The 19,110-nt window shown below is 27.7% G+C and overlaps 1 protein-coding gene across 1 annotated transcript; it reads right to left on the bottom strand.

Moving 5' to 3' along the window:
- Positions 1 to 207: 207 nt before the first annotated feature.
- On the bottom strand, positions 208 to 3,198 carry LOC131181329 (receptor-like protein 7). The gene has a single exon (XM_058149358.1). It carries the CDS (start codon positions 3,196 to 3,198, stop codon positions 208 to 210), a length of 2,991 nt encoding a protein of 996 aa, XP_058005341.1.
- Positions 3,199 to 19,110: the final 15,912 nt, after the last annotated feature.

Genomic DNA, 19,110 nt, shown 5'->3' with positions numbered 1-19,110 from the left:
TATATAAAATCAAATATATATATATATATATATATATATGTATATATAATGATCAGTTGATAATAATCACATTGCATTAGCTTATTTCTTGTACATTGTGGAACAGAGTCTCAGGCATATTGAACATTGAAATGAGATAAAAGAAAAATAAAGACAACTAAAAGCAAAGCAAAGAAAAATAACAAAAAGAACATCCAACATAAACTTTCAACTTCTACTTCTCCTCCTTTTCACCCTTTGACTTCTGTGTTGCTGTTTCCTTCCAAAACTCTTCACAAACCAATCGTGTTTCTTTTTGGTGATTTTGTGCCCAACAACCACACCAAATATGAATCCCGTCCCATAACCTATCAAAACTATCATCCACTTAAATTTAAATACAGAGCCTGTGTCATCATCTTCTACAACATTTGAACGCTCTTGTGGTGATGCCTCAAAATTTTCACATTCCTTTTCCAAAGGAACTCCACATAATCCCCTATTTCCCTCATATTGATTGCTCTCAAATGTATCAAATTGTTTCCCTCGAGGAATGGGTCCTTCAAGCTGATTATAAGAAACATTAAAAGAAGAAAGGAAGGTGAGCTTACTTAGCTCTGGAGGTAACTTTCCTGAGAGCATGTTCCTTGATAGGTCCAAACATTCTAATTCTTTCAAATTTGCTAAAGATGATGGTATATGACCATTCAACAAGTTGTTGGAAAGGTTAAGCAAATAAAGTCGTTGAAGATGCCCAATGATATCTGGTATCTCTCCTTCAAATTTGTTGTAGGAGAAATCAATGGCAGTTAAAATATCTGGGATCTTTCTATATTCCAATTCCAATCCTTTGTTAGACATAATCATTGAGTAATCGTATTGACCATAATAGGTAAAGCGGTGATACTGTTCTGGCTTCATACTATCTCCCATATATGTCATGTGGCTTGCATTTGTAACCTTCATGGCATCCCATATTTCAAAATACAACGAGGGCAACTTTCCAGTGAAACTATTGTGAGATAAATCGATGATTCGAAGGTTTGAGAATCCTTTGGTTTGTGGTTTGTCTATCACACCATGAAAACCATTGGATCGCAGAATGAGAATTCTCAAGTTTTCAAGATTTCCTAACCAAGAAGGAAAGCTATCAATTATATGGTTGTTACCAAAATCAATCAACTCTAAGGATGAACAATTGGCTAAAGACCTTGGTACTTGGACTTGTAATTGATTATAACCGATGCTAATCATTCTTACTTTGCATCCAGTTCTCCATGTTGAAGGAATATTTCCATTGAAGTTGTTTCTTCTTAGATCCAACGATGATAGGGAATCACTAAAATTGCCCAAACAGTGGGGAAGCCTGCCACTCAAATTGTTGAAGGACAAATCAAGTGTTTCAAGAGCACTTAAATTGCACAGCAATGCTGAAACTACTCCTACCAATTTGTTGTGTGAAATTAGGTAGGAAGAGGTGGATGGCGGTGGAAGCGGGAAAGATCCATGGAGCCTATTAGACCGAAGGTCTAAAATGCGTATTTTAGCCCATTGAAGAATAGCTGGATCTTTTTCAAAACCAGTCAAATGGTTATGAGAAAGGTTCAGATAGTCCAAGGAATTTGTACTTATACTGCACATCCATGAAGGAATTTTTTCCTGTATGTTGTTGGAAGAGAGGTCTAGAAATATCAACTGATCTTGGTTGTGCAAGAACCTGGGGAACTCGGTTAGATTGCAGAAAGCTAATCCTAACACTTCGAATTTTGGAATGCTGGCGTTTGTGCTAGTTTTGGTGATCAACGTCAATCTATTAAATGATAAAATCAATGTTCTCAACTTTTTCAGCTGCAAGAATGTGCTCAGCTCAACTGAGCCAACCAAGTTATTTGAATGAAGAACAAGAACTTCAAGATTTTTGAGTTGAGAAACATTGCTTGGAATTGAGCCTTGCAATTCATTTGATGAAAGTATTAATTCGTGCATATTGTAAATTTGGAATGGGATTGGACCAGACAATAGGTTGTTGCTCAAATATAAATATTTAAGTCTGCTCAATTTGGCAAGGGTAGATGGGATAGGACCGGTGAATTGGTTGAATTCCAAATATACGGTGGATAGTTGGGTAAGGTTCATCAGCCAAGATGGGATCTCACCTTTCATGTTGAGACCGGCAAGTCCCAAAGTAGTGATCTTGGTTAGATTGCCAACCCAGGAGAATGAAGAAATAATTGGGCTATGAAAGCTAAAGTGATTATTTGAGAGGTCAAGATAAACAAGGTTGCTAAGGTTACTGAATGAGTATGGAATCTGCCCTGTGAAATTGCAATCAGAGATGTGGAGTTCTTCCAAGTAGGCAAGGCTTCCAATAGAGAAAGGCAACTCTCCAACAAAATTAGTTCTAGGAAGGATCAAAGATTTAAGGGCACTCTTCAATTGGAAAGGAGGCAAATAACCTTTGAGATCAGGATTGTCGCTTAGATCAACTATCTTTAAGTTTTGAAGCTGAAAAATGCCAACTGGGAATTCACCTTGCAATCCACAACCATTGAGACGGAGAGATTCCAAAGACGAAAATTTTGCCAAGAGTTCAGGTACCTTTGAAGAAATGATCATGGATGAAAGGTGAAGTACTTTCAAATTGGTTAAGTGTTGAACTAGATCTTTGAAACTAGGCTTGTGGAGCTTCAATCCAGGGGCACTACGAGATAGATCGAGGGAAATCAACCTGGACATATTAAAAATTTCATGTGGGATTTGGCCAGAAAGGAATGAAAAGGAGAGGTTGAGATGAGTAAGCCTTGAGAGGAGGCCTACTTGGGATGGTATTTGAGATAAGTTGAAGTTATTGTAGGCTAAATTAAGGCTATGTAGGTGAACAAGGTGGAAGAGGGTGCTGTTGGGGTTGATAGACCCATAGAGACAACTATCAGTAAGATCAAGGCCAATAACATGATTGGTTTCCTCATCACACTCTACACCTTCCCATGAGCAGCAATCACCTCTTCCTCCTTTGACAAGTTTCCAAGATTCAACCCTTGGATAACAACCATCAAGAGTGGTATCCTCGAGGATAAAGCTTTCCTTGAATTGCAACAAAGCAGACCTCTCATAATCATGGCAGCGTGGCAGGAATGAAGAATTAAAAGAGTGAGTAAATGGTACAATATGGCAGAACAAGAAAATCGAAAGCAAGCATATAGAAATACAAGACTCCATAACCAAATATTTTTGTCAACGACTCGGTTTTGTACTCCCAATGACAAGAGAGGGCTTTAATTTATAGCCAGAAATTGTTTGTATTTATCAATAATAAATTCCAATAAAAATTCTGTTACTTTTCCATTTTTTTACAATGCTACCGTCGATCAAGCGTTATGGTTAATAATTTTTAAAAATTAAAAATATAATATTTTGTATATCTTATATAATATCCTCACACATATATATAAAGAAAATTATTGCCAACGTCAGTGCAGCCAGCAGGGACTTTAAGTTTGATTTCAGATCGGCAATATCTGATGAAAGCGAAGACATCATCCGTTAATAAGAAAATGATTCATCAAAACAGGGCCAGTGCATGTGTAAGGGATATATTGAAATTAAAAGTATACTATATATGATTGTGATCATCATCTATTGACTAGAGAATTTTTAATAAGAAAAAATTATATAAAGATAATAATTATTCTATTATTATTAAGAGATAAATTTAGAATTTTTTAGCTAAAAATATTTTTAAAATTTTTATTTAAAATTTCATATTTAATGAATTCTTTATGATTAGTTAAATGATAATCCGATATGATAAATTATATATATATATATATATATATATATAGAAAGGGGAGGGGAGAGAACAATGGGATAGACAAAAATTATATGATAATTTAAAAATATAATAATGAAGGACTAAATTGAATTAGATATCTAAATCAATATATTTTAAGTAAAACAAATATATTCTGAAATTAAAAAAGAATAAAGAAACCCTAAACTAGTAATTGCCTTATTAAAAGTAATACAAAATGTACAAGCCAAATAGAGACATTTAAAAAAGAAAAAAACCATAAAATAATACATGCAATGCTAATACTTTTTATAAAAGTAATATAATTCGTGCATTGCCAATAATAATATAAGAGGATATGGTTAAATCCTAAACTATATATATATATATATATATATATATATATATATATATATATATATATATAAGATTCCATTTATTTTATGAAAAATAACTTGTATATAGTAAAAGTTTTTCATGAAAAATGTTTTCTAAAAATATACTTTCTATGAAAATATTTTCTGTTATTTGGTTGCAATATTAAACTAATTATAGATATTTATATCATGTACGTATAAGTGTTTTTATATTTTAATAAAATTATTAAATTATAAAAAATAAAAAATAACTTTCTTTTTTTAAAAAGAGAAACTCATTTTCTTTAAAAATGACTTAATTTTCCTACTCTGACTCAAATGACTTTTTTGTCGCAAGAGTTTTGCGGTTGCAGGACGATTCTCACTGAAGTTGAAAATGAGGAGTCGCCACTTTAATTTTGAGGAAAATTAAAAAAATTATTTATTGTTTTTTTTTTTTTAAATAATTTTACTACTTCTAAGATAGAGATTTTGGGTTTGAGGTCCGTATATGTGTGGGGAAGGTGTTAGGCACTCCGCATTGTCCTTTAATAAGGGTAAGTGGATTTAAGGATGTGCTCTTTGTGACTTAAAATCGATAATTTGGGGGGGTTTAAATTATAATGTAAGTTCCCATATTTACTATAGGAATGTTTGATGTATTACCATTCGGGGTCGTCCCAAGAACATAAGTAGATGGAATGATCCTATAGTGAATTATGACTCTGACTTTTATTATGATTTTTATTAAATTCCTCTTTTTGCAAAATTAGAACTCTAATTCCAAAGAGGTATCATTTGGTTTTTAGAGATTCATAATGAGTGAGGAGGACTCTCGGCTCACTCTTCATTAATCTCATCATTGGTATTCAAACAATTGATGGTGTAATATGTGAAGTGAATTTTTATTAATCAAACCAATATATGTATATATTTTCATTTCTTTTAGTTAGGGCTCCAATTTAAAAGGAATAAGTTAATTAAAGTTTAAAGAGTTTTCTTCATCAATGAGAACCCTCAGTTAAGGAATCAAAGTCCCATTATCGACAATATCAATCATAAAATCTTTATGCATATTGATAGATAAATCCGCAACTTAGAGACGGAGTCGAATTGTGCAAGTTTAGATTATTAGATTCGAGGAGGACTCTTCCCCCAAAAAATGATATAGTCTAAGGAAGGACTCTCCCTTATGTTCAAAATCGTATATTTACATACCTTTACAGTAGATAGCGCGACAAACCGTGGAAAGATGTTTTTTAAAAGATATGCTTGATTGTAGAAAATTTGAGTAGTTTTTGAAAAAGTTTTCTAAAAAGAATAGAAAAGTAGAGTTCTTTTGTTTGCATACGTCAGTTTTCCAAATGGAAAACTAGAAAACTAGTTTTTCGATTTCCTAAAATTTAATTAGGACTTGAAAACAGTTTTAAGTTATTTTTTACTATTTTCTTTTATAATAAAAGTTTTATTTTTTTATTATTTTCTAAACAAAAAATAATAAATTTTTATCACCAAAATTTTAAAAATATTTATTTACAATTATAAAAAAAATTAATCATATTATTATAAAATAAATAAATAAATAACACCTACTAAAATTTTAAAAATAAAATATTTTTAAATACATTTTGTTATAATATTTTTCTAATTATGAAAAATATGATTTTTTTTTAATTTTATAAATTAGAAAATTATTTTCTATCATTGATAGGTAAACACAACCTAAATTGACTTGGAGTAAAATAGTAAAATATGACCTAGAAGTATTACACATTTCTGAGGATTTAACCTAAAATCATTTGGAGTGGAGAAAGCGAATCCATATAGCCGATCCCAAATTTTTGAGATAAAAACTTAGTTGAGTTAAGTTGAGTTGATAGGTAAACACATTTTCTATATTTTTTTTTCTTATTTTTCATAAAAAATAAAATCTAAAAATTTTATAAAAATAAAAATGAAAAAAGAAAATTATTTTCTAAAAATATAAACAGACACTAAATAAGTCTTCTTTCCAAATCTATTTTATGGCGTTTACCAAGTCAAGCTTTATCTTTCCCTTTGGCTTAAGATTTTAACCACTAATTAACACCTTTGCAAATGACCACAAACTTTGCATCATGTCGCATTTTTATTTTGTTTTTTTTTAAAAAAAAAAAAAAACCAAACTCCATGTTAATTTTTTTAAATTTAAAATTTTTATTTTTAATCCTTAATTTTACAGTTACAAAATTAAACAACTACTTTGAACTCCAAATTAAAAACTTACACGTATAATTTATATTACTTTTACTAATCCATCAGTTGCTCGAAACATAAGTATCAAAGTAAAAGAAATAGTAAAATGACACTTTTATTCTTCTTAAAAATAGTAAAATGGCCACTTCTTGTAATAATATATAATAGGGGTGTTCGGTTCCAGTTCAGTTCGGAATTTGCCTAGGAATCGGAACCGAATTAGAATTTAGAAATTTCGATACGGTTCCGGTTTGATTCTTCATTGTTTCGGTTTCAGTTTAGTACAGTTCTCGGTTCTTCGGTTCGATACGATTCCAGTTCGGTTATCGGTTATTAAAATAATTTTATGTAATTATTTCCTTAAAAAGTCATACTTAAATTAGCATTTAAGTTTTGAATCAATTTATTAATGCATAATATATCATATAATATATCTTTTAGCTATACCTAAATTATATAATCTTTAATTATAAGGTGCATATATAACTTAGGATTAAATATATTATATAATATATAAGTATACATATAATATACATTTTAACTATTTATTAATCATATAATATTTAACTATAAGATACAAATATAATTAAGAATTAATATATATATATATATATATATATATATATATATATATATATATATATAAAAGATAATAGTGTATTTATAATTAAGAATGATAAAGTAATTTAATGTATTTATAACTAAAATTATTAAGAAAATATAGAAAAATAAAATGTAATATTAAGTTATATTTAGTTCATAATTATATATACATACATAAGTATATATAATTATATTGAAAATATATAATACATTTAAAAAAAAACATAGAAAAACATATATATAAATTCAGTTCTTGATTCAGTTATGTTTTGGTATGGTTCCGGTTCGATTTTGATACGGTTTCAGTTCGGTTATTAATAAAGAACCAGAATCGAACCAAAATATAAAATAATTTCGGTTTGATACAATTTCTATCAGTTTGGTACGGTTCTTCGATTTAGTTCGATTTCCTTAAAAACCGTGCACAGCCCTAATATACAAGCTTTAAAGACTCATGTGATGTTACGGGAATTATTTTCTTATAATTATTATATTAATATGAAGAATAAAAAAATTATTTATATTAAAACATACTAATTTTATTTGTGAATTAGTGATAAAATTCATATCATTTGCAAATAAAATTCATTTGCAAATAAATTTTTTTGTTTTGTATATTTTATATTAAATATGAAATTTATTTCAAATGAAATGAATTTTGTATTTGGAATAAATAAAATAAAATAAAATGATACAAGGATAATTTTATCACTTGAAATATATATGATTTTAAATTTGAAATTTATTTATAAATTCTATTAATTTTAATGGAATTTGATTTAGTTACAATAAATTCCATAGAATTAATTATTAAAAATTTCAAATGAATTTTCATTTAAACTAAATACTAAAATTTTAGATTTACAAATAAATTTTACAAAATTTTATGAAATTCATTTATACTAAACACTACTTTATATGATTAGAAAAAAATTAAAATAAAAATTATAATAATAAACATAAAACTAAAAAAATCTGAATAATGATTCTTTAAAATAATAAGAAGAATATTATAAAAAATAATTATATTACAAAGAAAATCTTGAAATTTAAATTTTACTAAATATATTAAAAATCGTAGTTTTAGTTAGTTTTTAGTTTTATGCAAAATAGTAACAATAGTGTCTTGCCAAATGATTTATGAAGACTAAAGGTAAAATTGCAAGAAAATTTAGTTGGGATTGGAATTGAAAGCATGTTTATATGTTGGGGAACTTTATATAATTTTCCCAAAAACTTATTTACAATCCATGTTGAGGTAACTCAAAAATTGTTTCCCACCTAGAGATGACTTTTGGAAATTGTTTCAACTATTGATTGTTTTTGCAATATAATCTGTTGATGTTTTAATATCTCTAAAAACATCTCACTCTATCAAGTTCTACTCACATATTACTAAAAAAATATCTAAACTTAATCACATCCATATCTAAGATGTGTAAAAATTTATGATGTAAGGGTGTGCTCACTTGTGGAAAATTTAAGTAATTCAAAAAAAAAAATTCTAAAAAAATTGACAAGTATATTTTTTATTTACTTGTATCAATTTTCTAAATGAAAAATTAATTTTTCTAATTTCGAAAATTTAACTATGATTTAGAAAACGGTTTTAAGTTATTTTCTATTATATTTCTTTATAATAAAAGTTTTATTTTTTGACAAATTTTCAAATAGAAAATAATGAATTTTTTATCACCAAAATTATATTATAATTTTTTTATAATTAAAATTTAAAAATTATTTTAAAAAAAAATATTTATTTACAATAATAAAAAAAATTAATCATATTATTATAAAATAAATAAATAACTCCATTAAGAATTTTAAAAATAAAATATTTTTTAAATACTTTTATTATAATATTTTTCTAATTATGAAAAGAATGATTTTTTTTTAATTTTATGAATTAAAAAATTATTTTTTATTATTGACAACTGAACATATTTTCTATATATATTATTTTATTTTTCATGAAAAATGAAATCTAAAATTTTCTTTAAAAAAAAAAAAATAAAAACCCTAAAAAAGTCTTCGTTTCAGACACATGGCGTTTACCATGTCAAGATTTACCTTTCACATTGGCTTAAGGTTTCAACTATTAATTAGTTCCTTCATTGACCACCAGAAACTTTCCGTCATGTCACATTTTGATTTTATTTAAAAAAAAAAAAAATCCAAACTCCATCTTAAATTTTAAAATTTAAAATTTTAATTTTAAATGGCGACTTTCTTTTAATAACATACGAGCTTTAAAGACTAGTGTGATGTTACGGAAATTATTTTCTTATAATTATTATATTAGTATGATGAATAAATAAAAACAAATTATATTAAAACATATTAATATTATTTTTTAAAAAAATTTTATTAATTTTATTTTATAATAATATAAAATAATAAATTTACATCTTATAAATAAATTTATTATTTTTTAATAATTATTAAAATTATTTAATCAATAGAATTGAAATAAATTTTTAATGATTATAAAATTCATTTTTTTATGAAATTATATTAAATCTACTTTCTCCAAAAAGTCCAACTCATATATTAATCAGACCTGGACTTAACAGCACCCATATCTAAGACCTCGAGTCTTCTATGCTCATTAAGTCATCTTCCCAAGCCTATTTTTCCAAAGAAAAGAATTAGCTGAAGAAGGGACAAGGCCGAAAGAGACTGCTGTCGGAATTCATTAGCCTATAAAGAAAACCGTTGCTAAGGTCAAGGCAGCCAGAAGGGACTTTAAGTTTGATTTCAGAGCAGCAATATTAGGTGAATGTGAAGTCATCATCCGTTCTTAATGAGAAACTGATTCATCAACACATGGTCAATGTGTAATTGAAATTAAGTATACTATATATGAGCGATTGTGGTCACCATCTATGATTTAAGATTTTTTTTTTGTAAGAAAAAATTATATAAAGATGATAATTATTCTAATTATTATTAAGAGATAAACTTAGAATTTTTAACTAAAAATAATTTTAAAATTTTTATTTAGAATTTTATAATTTTTAATATTTAAAAATGCTATAATTTTATAAGTTTTCATAGTTAATGGATTTTTAATTTATTAATTAATGATAATTCGACATGATAAATGAAATATATATATATATATATATATATATATATATATATATATATATATATATATATATATATATATATAAGAATTGTTTGTATTATTTAAATATGAATTTCTTTTGAAAAAAAATCTATAATATATAAAAAAAAGAGAAGGGGAGAGAATAATAGGATTGACAAAAATATACATGGTAATTTGAAAATATAAATGAAGGACCAAATTTAATTCAATATCGAAAATAAATATATTTTAAACAAAATAAAAATATTCCTAAATTAAAAAAAAAAAAAGAAGAAACCAGAGCATTTTTAATACTACTTATAAAAGCAATATAATATTATATATGTAAAATAGATATATTTTAAAATAAAAAAATTATAAATTAATATTATTTATAAAAGTAATATATATACGTGCATTGCTAATAATAATAGTAGAAAAAAAATTTTAAATTATATAAATATTAAAATCAAAGGGAATGATTTAAAAAAAAAAAAAAACAGTTTAATTTTGTTTAAAACTAAAAAGCTAAATTTTTTAAAAAAATTAAAAAATATAAGTCAATTTCAATTGGAAGTGAAGTATGGTTATGGTAATTTAGTATAGTTCGAATGAAGAATTAAGTTTAATGGGCTTTTAAAATTTAATATATTATTATAATATTATATCATGTATAAAAATTATATTAAAAAAATAAATTACGATTACGCCCAGATGTGCAATGCTCATTTTAAAAAAAAAAAATAGCTATAAAAAAAATTCCAAATTTGTTCAATTATTTCCTATTTTTTTTACAATACTACCTTCGATCTCTATATGTGGTAAAGCACAATTGGCCAATAATATTTTTCAAAATTAAAATATCATATTTAGTATATTTTAATTATAAAATATCCGTACATACATGTACAATAAAAAATTCAAATTTTATTCTCATTTATTATTATATTTAATTTACAAGTGTAAACTAATTTAAATACCATTTAAATTAATTATAATTTGTATGCTTGTATATACATAAAGCTCAAAATTGTACAGATTAGGATACATCAATATAAAATGCACAGTTCTTCTTCAATGGGGTGAGAGTATTAATTAATTAAAATGAAATTATTAAAATGAATGGATATTATTCAATTTAATTACTATAAATTTCAGTTCAATTTTAAATTTTAATTCATAAAAAATCAAATTATCGAGTTCCATTTTAATCATTTATGATGGGAAAACAACTCTAATTAGCGCACGCATGAGCAGGATTTCTTGGTAATTTTGGCTTCAAACAGTAGCAAAAGCCAATTCTATTAATTTTATTTTATAATAATATAAATTAATAATTTACATCTTATAAATAAATTTATTATGTTTTAATAATTATTAAAATTATTTAATCAATACAATTGAAATAAAATTTCAATGATTATAAAATTCACTTTTTTTATGAAATTATATTAAATCTACTCTCTCCAAAAAGTCCAACTCAAGTATTAATCAGACCTAGGCTTAATCGCACCCATATCTAAGACCTCAAGTCTACTATGCTCGTTAAGTCGTCTTCCCAAACCCATTTTTAGCCTTTTTAGCTGAACAAGGGAACAAGACGGGAAGAGGTTGCTATCGGAATTGATTAGCCTATAAAGAAAACAGTTGCTAAGGTCAAGGCAGCCAGAACGGACTTTATATTTGATTTCAGATTGGCAATATCTGATTAAAGCGAAGGCATCAAGACAGTTTAGTGTGTAAAGGATATATTGAAATTTATTATATATATATATATATATATATATATATATATATATATATATATATATTGGTCACCATCTATTGATTTGAGATTTTTTTTTAAAGAAAAAATTGTATAAAGATAATAATTATTCTAATTATTATTGAGAGATAAATTTAGAATTTTTTAACTAAAAATAATTTTAAAATTTTATTTAAAATTTTACAAAATTTAATATATTTATATATATATAAGGAGGGGAGAAAAAATGAGATGAAAAATATATACTTGGTGATTTAAAAATATGATAATGGAGGATAAATTTAATTAAACACCGAAATTAATACATTTTAAGTAAAATAAGAATATTTTAAAATTAAAAAAAATAAACAAACCCTAAACTAATAAGTTCATTTCACATACATACTCATAAAAATAATATATATCATACGTACAAGCAAAATAGGGATATTGTAAAATAAATTAAAAAAATTATAAACTAATACATGCAATGCTAATACTATTTATAAAAGCAATATAATAGTTGCATCGCTAATAATAACATAAGAGCACATGGTTAAATCCTAAACTATATAAATATATAGGCTTCGTTTGTTTCTTAGAAAATAACTTGTGTATAGTAACTGTTTTTTATAAAAAGAAAATATTTTCCTTAAAAATGATTTAATTTTTGTTGGTTTAGGCTATAAATGACTTTGTTAATAATGGGAGAAACCAAAGGTGTTTATTATGATATTTTCTAAAATGGTTTTATTCACTATATTTTCCGTTGACTAATATTCCTAAGTATGCTAAACATTAAAAATGTCAAAAATATTTTTCAAACAAATAATTTTCACAAAACAAATGGAGCCTAAATAATAAATCCAAAGAAATCCTGAACTTTAAACAGTAAATCAAAGAGAAATATTTAAAAACATACCGTCTAACATTGTTTGAAATTAAAAAACTCAATGTTTAAAAAATTAAAAAAATACAAGTAATTTTAATTAAGAGTAAAATAATGAGAATGAAAAATTAAATTTAATTAATTATTGAAATATATAATCATAATATTATATTATATAAAAAAATTATTAAAAATTACATTAAAAAATTAAATTACAATTACGTACTTTGAATATATGTCACGCATATTAGAAAAATAGTTATAAAAAAATTTCAAATTTATTCAGGCTCCGTTTTGTTTCGCGGAAAATGACTTGTATATAGAAAATATTAAAAAATATTTTTCAAAAAAATATTTTCTATGAAAATATTTTTCGTTGTTTGACCCTTACCTTTTTACATTAATTCTAGATGAATTGACGAAATATATACAAGAGAGTATCCCTTGATACATAATGTTTGCGGATGATATAGTTCTGATAGATGAGACGCGAGAAGGAGTAAATAGAAAGCTAGAGCTTTGGAGATGTACTCTATAGTCAAAGGGCTTTAAGTTAAGTAGAACGAAGACAGAATACATGCACTGCAAGTTCAGTAAAGGCCGAACTGGTGATAAGGAAGGAGTTAGTTTGGATAGAGTGGTATTACCCCAAAGTAATCACTTTAAATAACTCGGCTCAATCCTTCAAATAGACGAGGGATGTGAGGAGGATGCTAATCATAGGATTAAAGCCGGATGGTTGAAGTGAAGACATGACACGGGAGTTTTAGTGAAGACATGACACGGGAGTTTTATGTGATCGCAAGATTCCCAATAAGTTAAAAGAAAAATTTTACCGTACAGCCATACGACCTGCCATGTTATATGGTAGTGAGTATTGGGCAATGAAGAAGTCGTATGTGTCTGAGATGAGAGTTGCAAAGATGAGAATATTAAGGTAGATGAGTGGCCATACTAATGCTAGTCATAGTATTAGAGAAAAAGTAGGAGTGATACCAATTGAGGATAAGTTGAAAGAAGGGAGATTGAGATAGTTTGGTAATGTAAAGCGTAAACATACGGAAGCTCCAGTTAGACAAGTAGAGCACATTGGTTTAGAAGATAGAAAGAAAAGAATGAGTAAACCTAAACTAACTTGGAGAAGAGTAGTGCAACATGACCTAGAAGCATTACACATTTTCGAGGATTTAACCCAAATTCATTTAGAGTAGACAAAGAGAATCCATATAGTGACCCTAATAATTTTTGGAATAAAAGTTTAGTTGAGTTAAGTTGAGTTGTATAATTATCTTTGAAATTTATTATTTTTTTTTTTGGGAAAAAGAGGAAAAAAACCAAAACAACGACTGGATGCAAAGCCTGGGGTAGGAAACCCTGTAAATGTCGTGCAGCAGCCAGCCATTCATCCCCACCGGCGGATAATCAAAACTATGAACTCCCAGAGGTAGAAAGCAAGTAAAATGAGCCATCCAGTCAGTACTGCAGTTGCTGTCCCTATACACATGCTTAACTTGGACATTCCAGGTGTTGAATTGTCAGTCTCCATAAGCAGGGAATAGAAGGAGTTGGGTAAAAATTTTATTACATTTTAATAAAATTTAATTGTACTTTTGATAGATTTTTATATTATAAAATTAATATTAGTATGATGATTAAAATAACTAATATAAAATTAGTAAGATTTAACTCAATGATAATAAAACTATATGTAATTCTCTGTGATTTTTTTTTATAAAAAATAATTCTTTGTATTTTACTAATTTCATAGGATTAAGAAAATAGTCATGCTTTTAAAAAAAAATAAAACAAGATAAAATTAATAAAATAGTCCTCAATAGAATTAATTATAATTTATATGCTTGTATATCCCTAAAGCACAAAATTGTACAGATTCGGATACATCAATATAAAATGCACAATTCTTCTTCAATAGGTGAGAGTATTATTTAATTAAAATGGAATTATTAAAATGAATTGATATTATTCAATTTAATTACTATAAATTTCAGTTGAATTTTAAATTTTAATTTGTAAAAAAGTAAATTATCGAGTTCGATTTTAGTCATTTATGATGGGAAAACAACTCTAATTAGGGCAAGCATGAGCAGGGTTTCATGGTAATTTTGGCTCAAACAGTAGCAAAAGCCCAGGATTTTGCAGCTTCAATAGTTGCCATTCTCGACAGAAGACCCAAAATCAACTCAACTAGTGATGAAGGGAATATAATACAAGAACATAATGGGCAAGATTGGCTCCAACATGCCAGTTTCCTTTGCTGCTAATGAAGAAAATTGAAGGCATGGGATTGGGCACTTTGAATTTTGTCTATCAAATCCTGAAAAATTGATGGACCTAACATATTGAATGGTGAAGAATTAATGAATCTACCATATTGATTCTTGAAATCTTTCTTCCCAGCTATGATTTCTCATCAAATGAATATGAAAAGTTTTAGAAATCCCACTGGAAATATTGGCTTTATAGGACCCATTGGTATCAATCCACACAATTTAGTTGTGAAAAAAGAAAAAGCTGCTCTTCATGCACCAGATGCTTTGTTAAGCACTTAAAATTTAGAAATTCATGATCTAAGGGAACTTTCTGTTTCAAAGAAAGGACGCCGAATGTCATGACCCAAATTCTGAGCCTGACTGACACTAGAACTTGAGTCGGCATAAAGCTTCTAAAGCCCATAGTAAGCCTAACTATTCTCTAGCCTAACTTTAAAGCCCATATTCAAGCTCATTTTCAAGAAATCAACCGGATAGAATTCGGCCATAATTGGACTACCTAACGGAGAGTTTTTGGCTCACCCGACCTGTGATCACAAAATAAAATCATTTGGGAAGCTAAGCTCACCCTTACAATCATCAACAACTCAATATGATCACTGGGAGCTAAGCTCCCTCATCCACATAACCCATTTAATCCACAAAATCCATATATGAAGAATCAATAAGTTACAGATTTCAAATAATAATCTATTACAGTCTCAAGTCAAATAAAATATCTTTTAACACATGCGGAGTTATAGAACTTTCAAAATTTACAACACAAAACATAGATAGAGCAACTAAGAGACCTGCGAGGTAGGAAGCATGTTAAACACAAGTAAGAGTCCTCTTATAGCCTGGAAAAAAAAAGGGTGAACAGGAGTGAGTGTTCGACTAATAGAGTAAGATATTGATTTTTACCAATAATTTCTATAACTAGCTAAGTCTAGTGCATCCCTAAAAATGAATGCAACACCTTCACACAGTTCAGACAAGTTAAGCCATAATCACATCAAAGGCAATCTGGAGCACTCACACACCCGTGTGTCAATCCATACTCACACATATATATATGAGAGCTGATCCCTTATACAACTCTGTTAGTTCCAACCTCTGCCAGTGAGATCAACTCAAAGCCAGACTTTCTCTTAAAGTCCAAATGTGGAGGCCAGCAAGATTAACTCAAACTCATGCCTACCTTGACTTTTTCATAATAAGAAACGGGTCCCAGTGAGTCAAGCTCCAGCCATGTCTATCTGTCCTATCCATATTCATATACACAACTCATACACACCAACTCACACACACAGCTCCAGATAGCCATAAAGCAATAATCACAATAACATCATCAAATACAAATGCAATACAAGGCGTGTCTAGCAAATAACTATGTACATATATTTATAAGTGATGCATGAACATGTCTTGAAATACATAATAATATTGAAATTATAAGTAAAATCAATATCTACTCATAGTACTTCACAAATCACTACAGCGGCTGGGCGGAGGAAGAAGACTGACCTGGCTCACCTAAACAATTATATTACAAACTAATCAATATTAAATTCAAAATAAAGCTTTAAAGAGATAAAAGACGTTCTAATTTATATCAGAAATTCGGTAGAGTTCTCTTGGTACCTAGGACCTACCCAACCTGCAAAGGGGTTCAAATAGCACTTCTAAAGCCACACATCATCTCAACACAACACATGGCCCCTTCTGGGCCCTCCAACTCAGGCAAATCTCACATAATCCAATTATAAGGCTTGGAATGGACATTTTGCAAAAGTAATTCAAACTAGCTCTAAAAATTCTAAAATTTCGCCCTGAGGCCTTTAACAATATTATAAAGCTAATGCAAAAGGAATTATAATTTTTTAACTACCCAAGAATATTTTATAGATTTTTATTCTAAACCCAACACTATGAAATTGAAGAAACTTGAAGTATGGATTTACCTATGTCAATTCTGACGCTTGGAATGCGTCCGGGACATCTACAAATGGTGGGCAGGACCACAATTCCAATCCGGTTCTAAAACGGTTCTAACAGCCTGTTTGTTTGGCCCGAAATTGCAGATTCAGATGACAGTCAAATTTTCATAAAATAAAAGCACCTACGCGAAGCCCACAACATCAGGAGTTAGAATAAAATATTTACGAAATAAATTAAGCTCATTTAAAGCTCAAAAAATCATTGCGAAGTTCATGGGACCTATCGAATTTCCAGTATCATAAAATTTTGAAATTTATATTGCCGCGAAGCTCTCCTCGAGTGGAGCACGCCGGTTCTTTCGAAATTTTCGTGGGGTTTCCGGTTTGGGAGAAATTTAGCCTAAAATTTAAAATGGGCTAAAATTCCCTGAGCTAAAATTGGATAATTTACTCGATGAAAATTTGTGATTTTGGTACTATGAAAAGCTTTCGAGGTATATATGATATTTGGGACAAGACTCGGCCCAATTGGTGGCCGGATCGATTGAATTTTGGCCAAAAAATTCAAAGGTCGCATTGCATGAAAGGGATTTTAGCTTGCTTTTCCTGCTACCTAGGACGTTGGCCAATAGCAGGGAGGCTTGGGAGAGGTGCGCTGGTAATTAGGGAAGGGAGTGGCGGCCGTGGGGAGGAGAGAGGAGAGACAAATCAAAGGGATAAGGGAGGGTGTCAGGGCGCGCAAGGGAGAGAGGAGGAAAAGGAGTTGGGTTGCTCTTCCCATGCACATGCTTAACCTGGACATTCCAATGTTGAACTGTCAGTCTTCACAAGCAGGCAGGGAATAGGAGTTGGGTTAAAATTTAATTATATTTTCATAAAATTTAATTGTACATTTGATAGATTGTTATATTATAAAATTAATATTAGAATAATGATTAAAATAACTAATATAAAATTAATAAGATTTAATTTAATGATACTGAAATTATCTATGACTTTTAATTCTCTATGATTTTTTTTTTAAAGTAATTCTTTGTATTTTACTAATTTGCATCGGATTAAGAAAATAGTCATGATTTCAAAATATAATAAAATAAGATAAAATAAAATAGTCCTGAGTAGAATTAATTATACTCTGTATGCTAGTATACACATAAAGCTCAAACTTGCACAGATTCGGATACATCAATATAAAATGCACAATTCTTCTTCAACAGCGTGAGAGTATTATTTAATTAAAATGGAATTATTAAAATGAATTGATATTATTCAATTTAATTACTATAAATTTCAGTTCAATTTTAAATTTTAATTTGTAAAAAAATTAAATTATAGAGTTCGATTTTAATCATTTATGATGGGAAAACAACTCTAATTAGCGTAAGCGTGAGCAGGATTTCTTGGTAATTTTGGCTCCAAACTGGAGCAAAAGTCAAGGATTTTGTAGCTTCAATATTTGCTTTTCTCGACAGAAGAACCAAAATCAACTCAAGTGATGAATACAAGAACACCTAATGGGCAAGATTGACTCAAACATGTCAGTTTCCTTTGCTGCTAATGAAGAAAATTGAAGGCATGGGATTAGGCATTTTGAAATTTGTCTCTGCTTCTTCTGGTGTATATCTTGTCCTGAAAAATTAATAGATCTAACATATTGAATCCTGAAGAATTGATAAATCTAACATATTGATTATTGAAATCTCTCTTCTCAGCTATGATTCTCAGCAAATGAATTGGAAAAGTTATAGAAATCCCACTGGAAGTATTTACTATCAATCCACTTAGAATTTTTAACTATAAATAATTTTAAAATTTTTATGTAGAATTTTATAATTTTTAATATTTTAAAATACTATAATTTTATAAATTTTCATATTTAATGGATTTTTTATTTATTAATTATAAAACAATTGTTTGTATTATAAAACTATTGTTTGTATTATTTTAATATGAATATCTTCCAAAAAAAATCTATAATATATTAAAAAACAGGGAGGGGAGAGAATAATGGGATTGACAAAAAATATACATGGTAATTTGGAAATATAAATGGAGGATCAAATTTAATTTAATATCAAAAATCAATATATTTTAAGTAAAATAAAAATATTCCAAAATAAAAAAAAAATAAAGAAACCAGTGCATTTTTAATACTACTTATAAAAGCAATATAACATGATACAAGTAAAATAGAGGTATTTTAAAATAAAAAA

The sequence above is a fragment of the Hevea brasiliensis genome, chromosome 7 (assembly GCF_030052815.1).
Source record: "Hevea brasiliensis isolate MT/VB/25A 57/8 chromosome 7, ASM3005281v1, whole genome shotgun sequence".
Classification (NCBI taxonomy): Eukaryota; Viridiplantae; Streptophyta; class Magnoliopsida; order Malpighiales; family Euphorbiaceae; genus Hevea; species Hevea brasiliensis.
Note: the sequence above shows the minus strand (reverse complement) of the source record. Positions and strands in the feature narration are given on the sequence as shown.

Bases quoted from the DNA above. Each gene is read 5' to 3' on its own strand.
- LOC131181329 (XM_058149358.1), bottom strand. From the start codon at position 3,198: ATGGAGTCTTGTATTTCTATATGCTTGCTTTCGATTTTCTTGTTCTGC.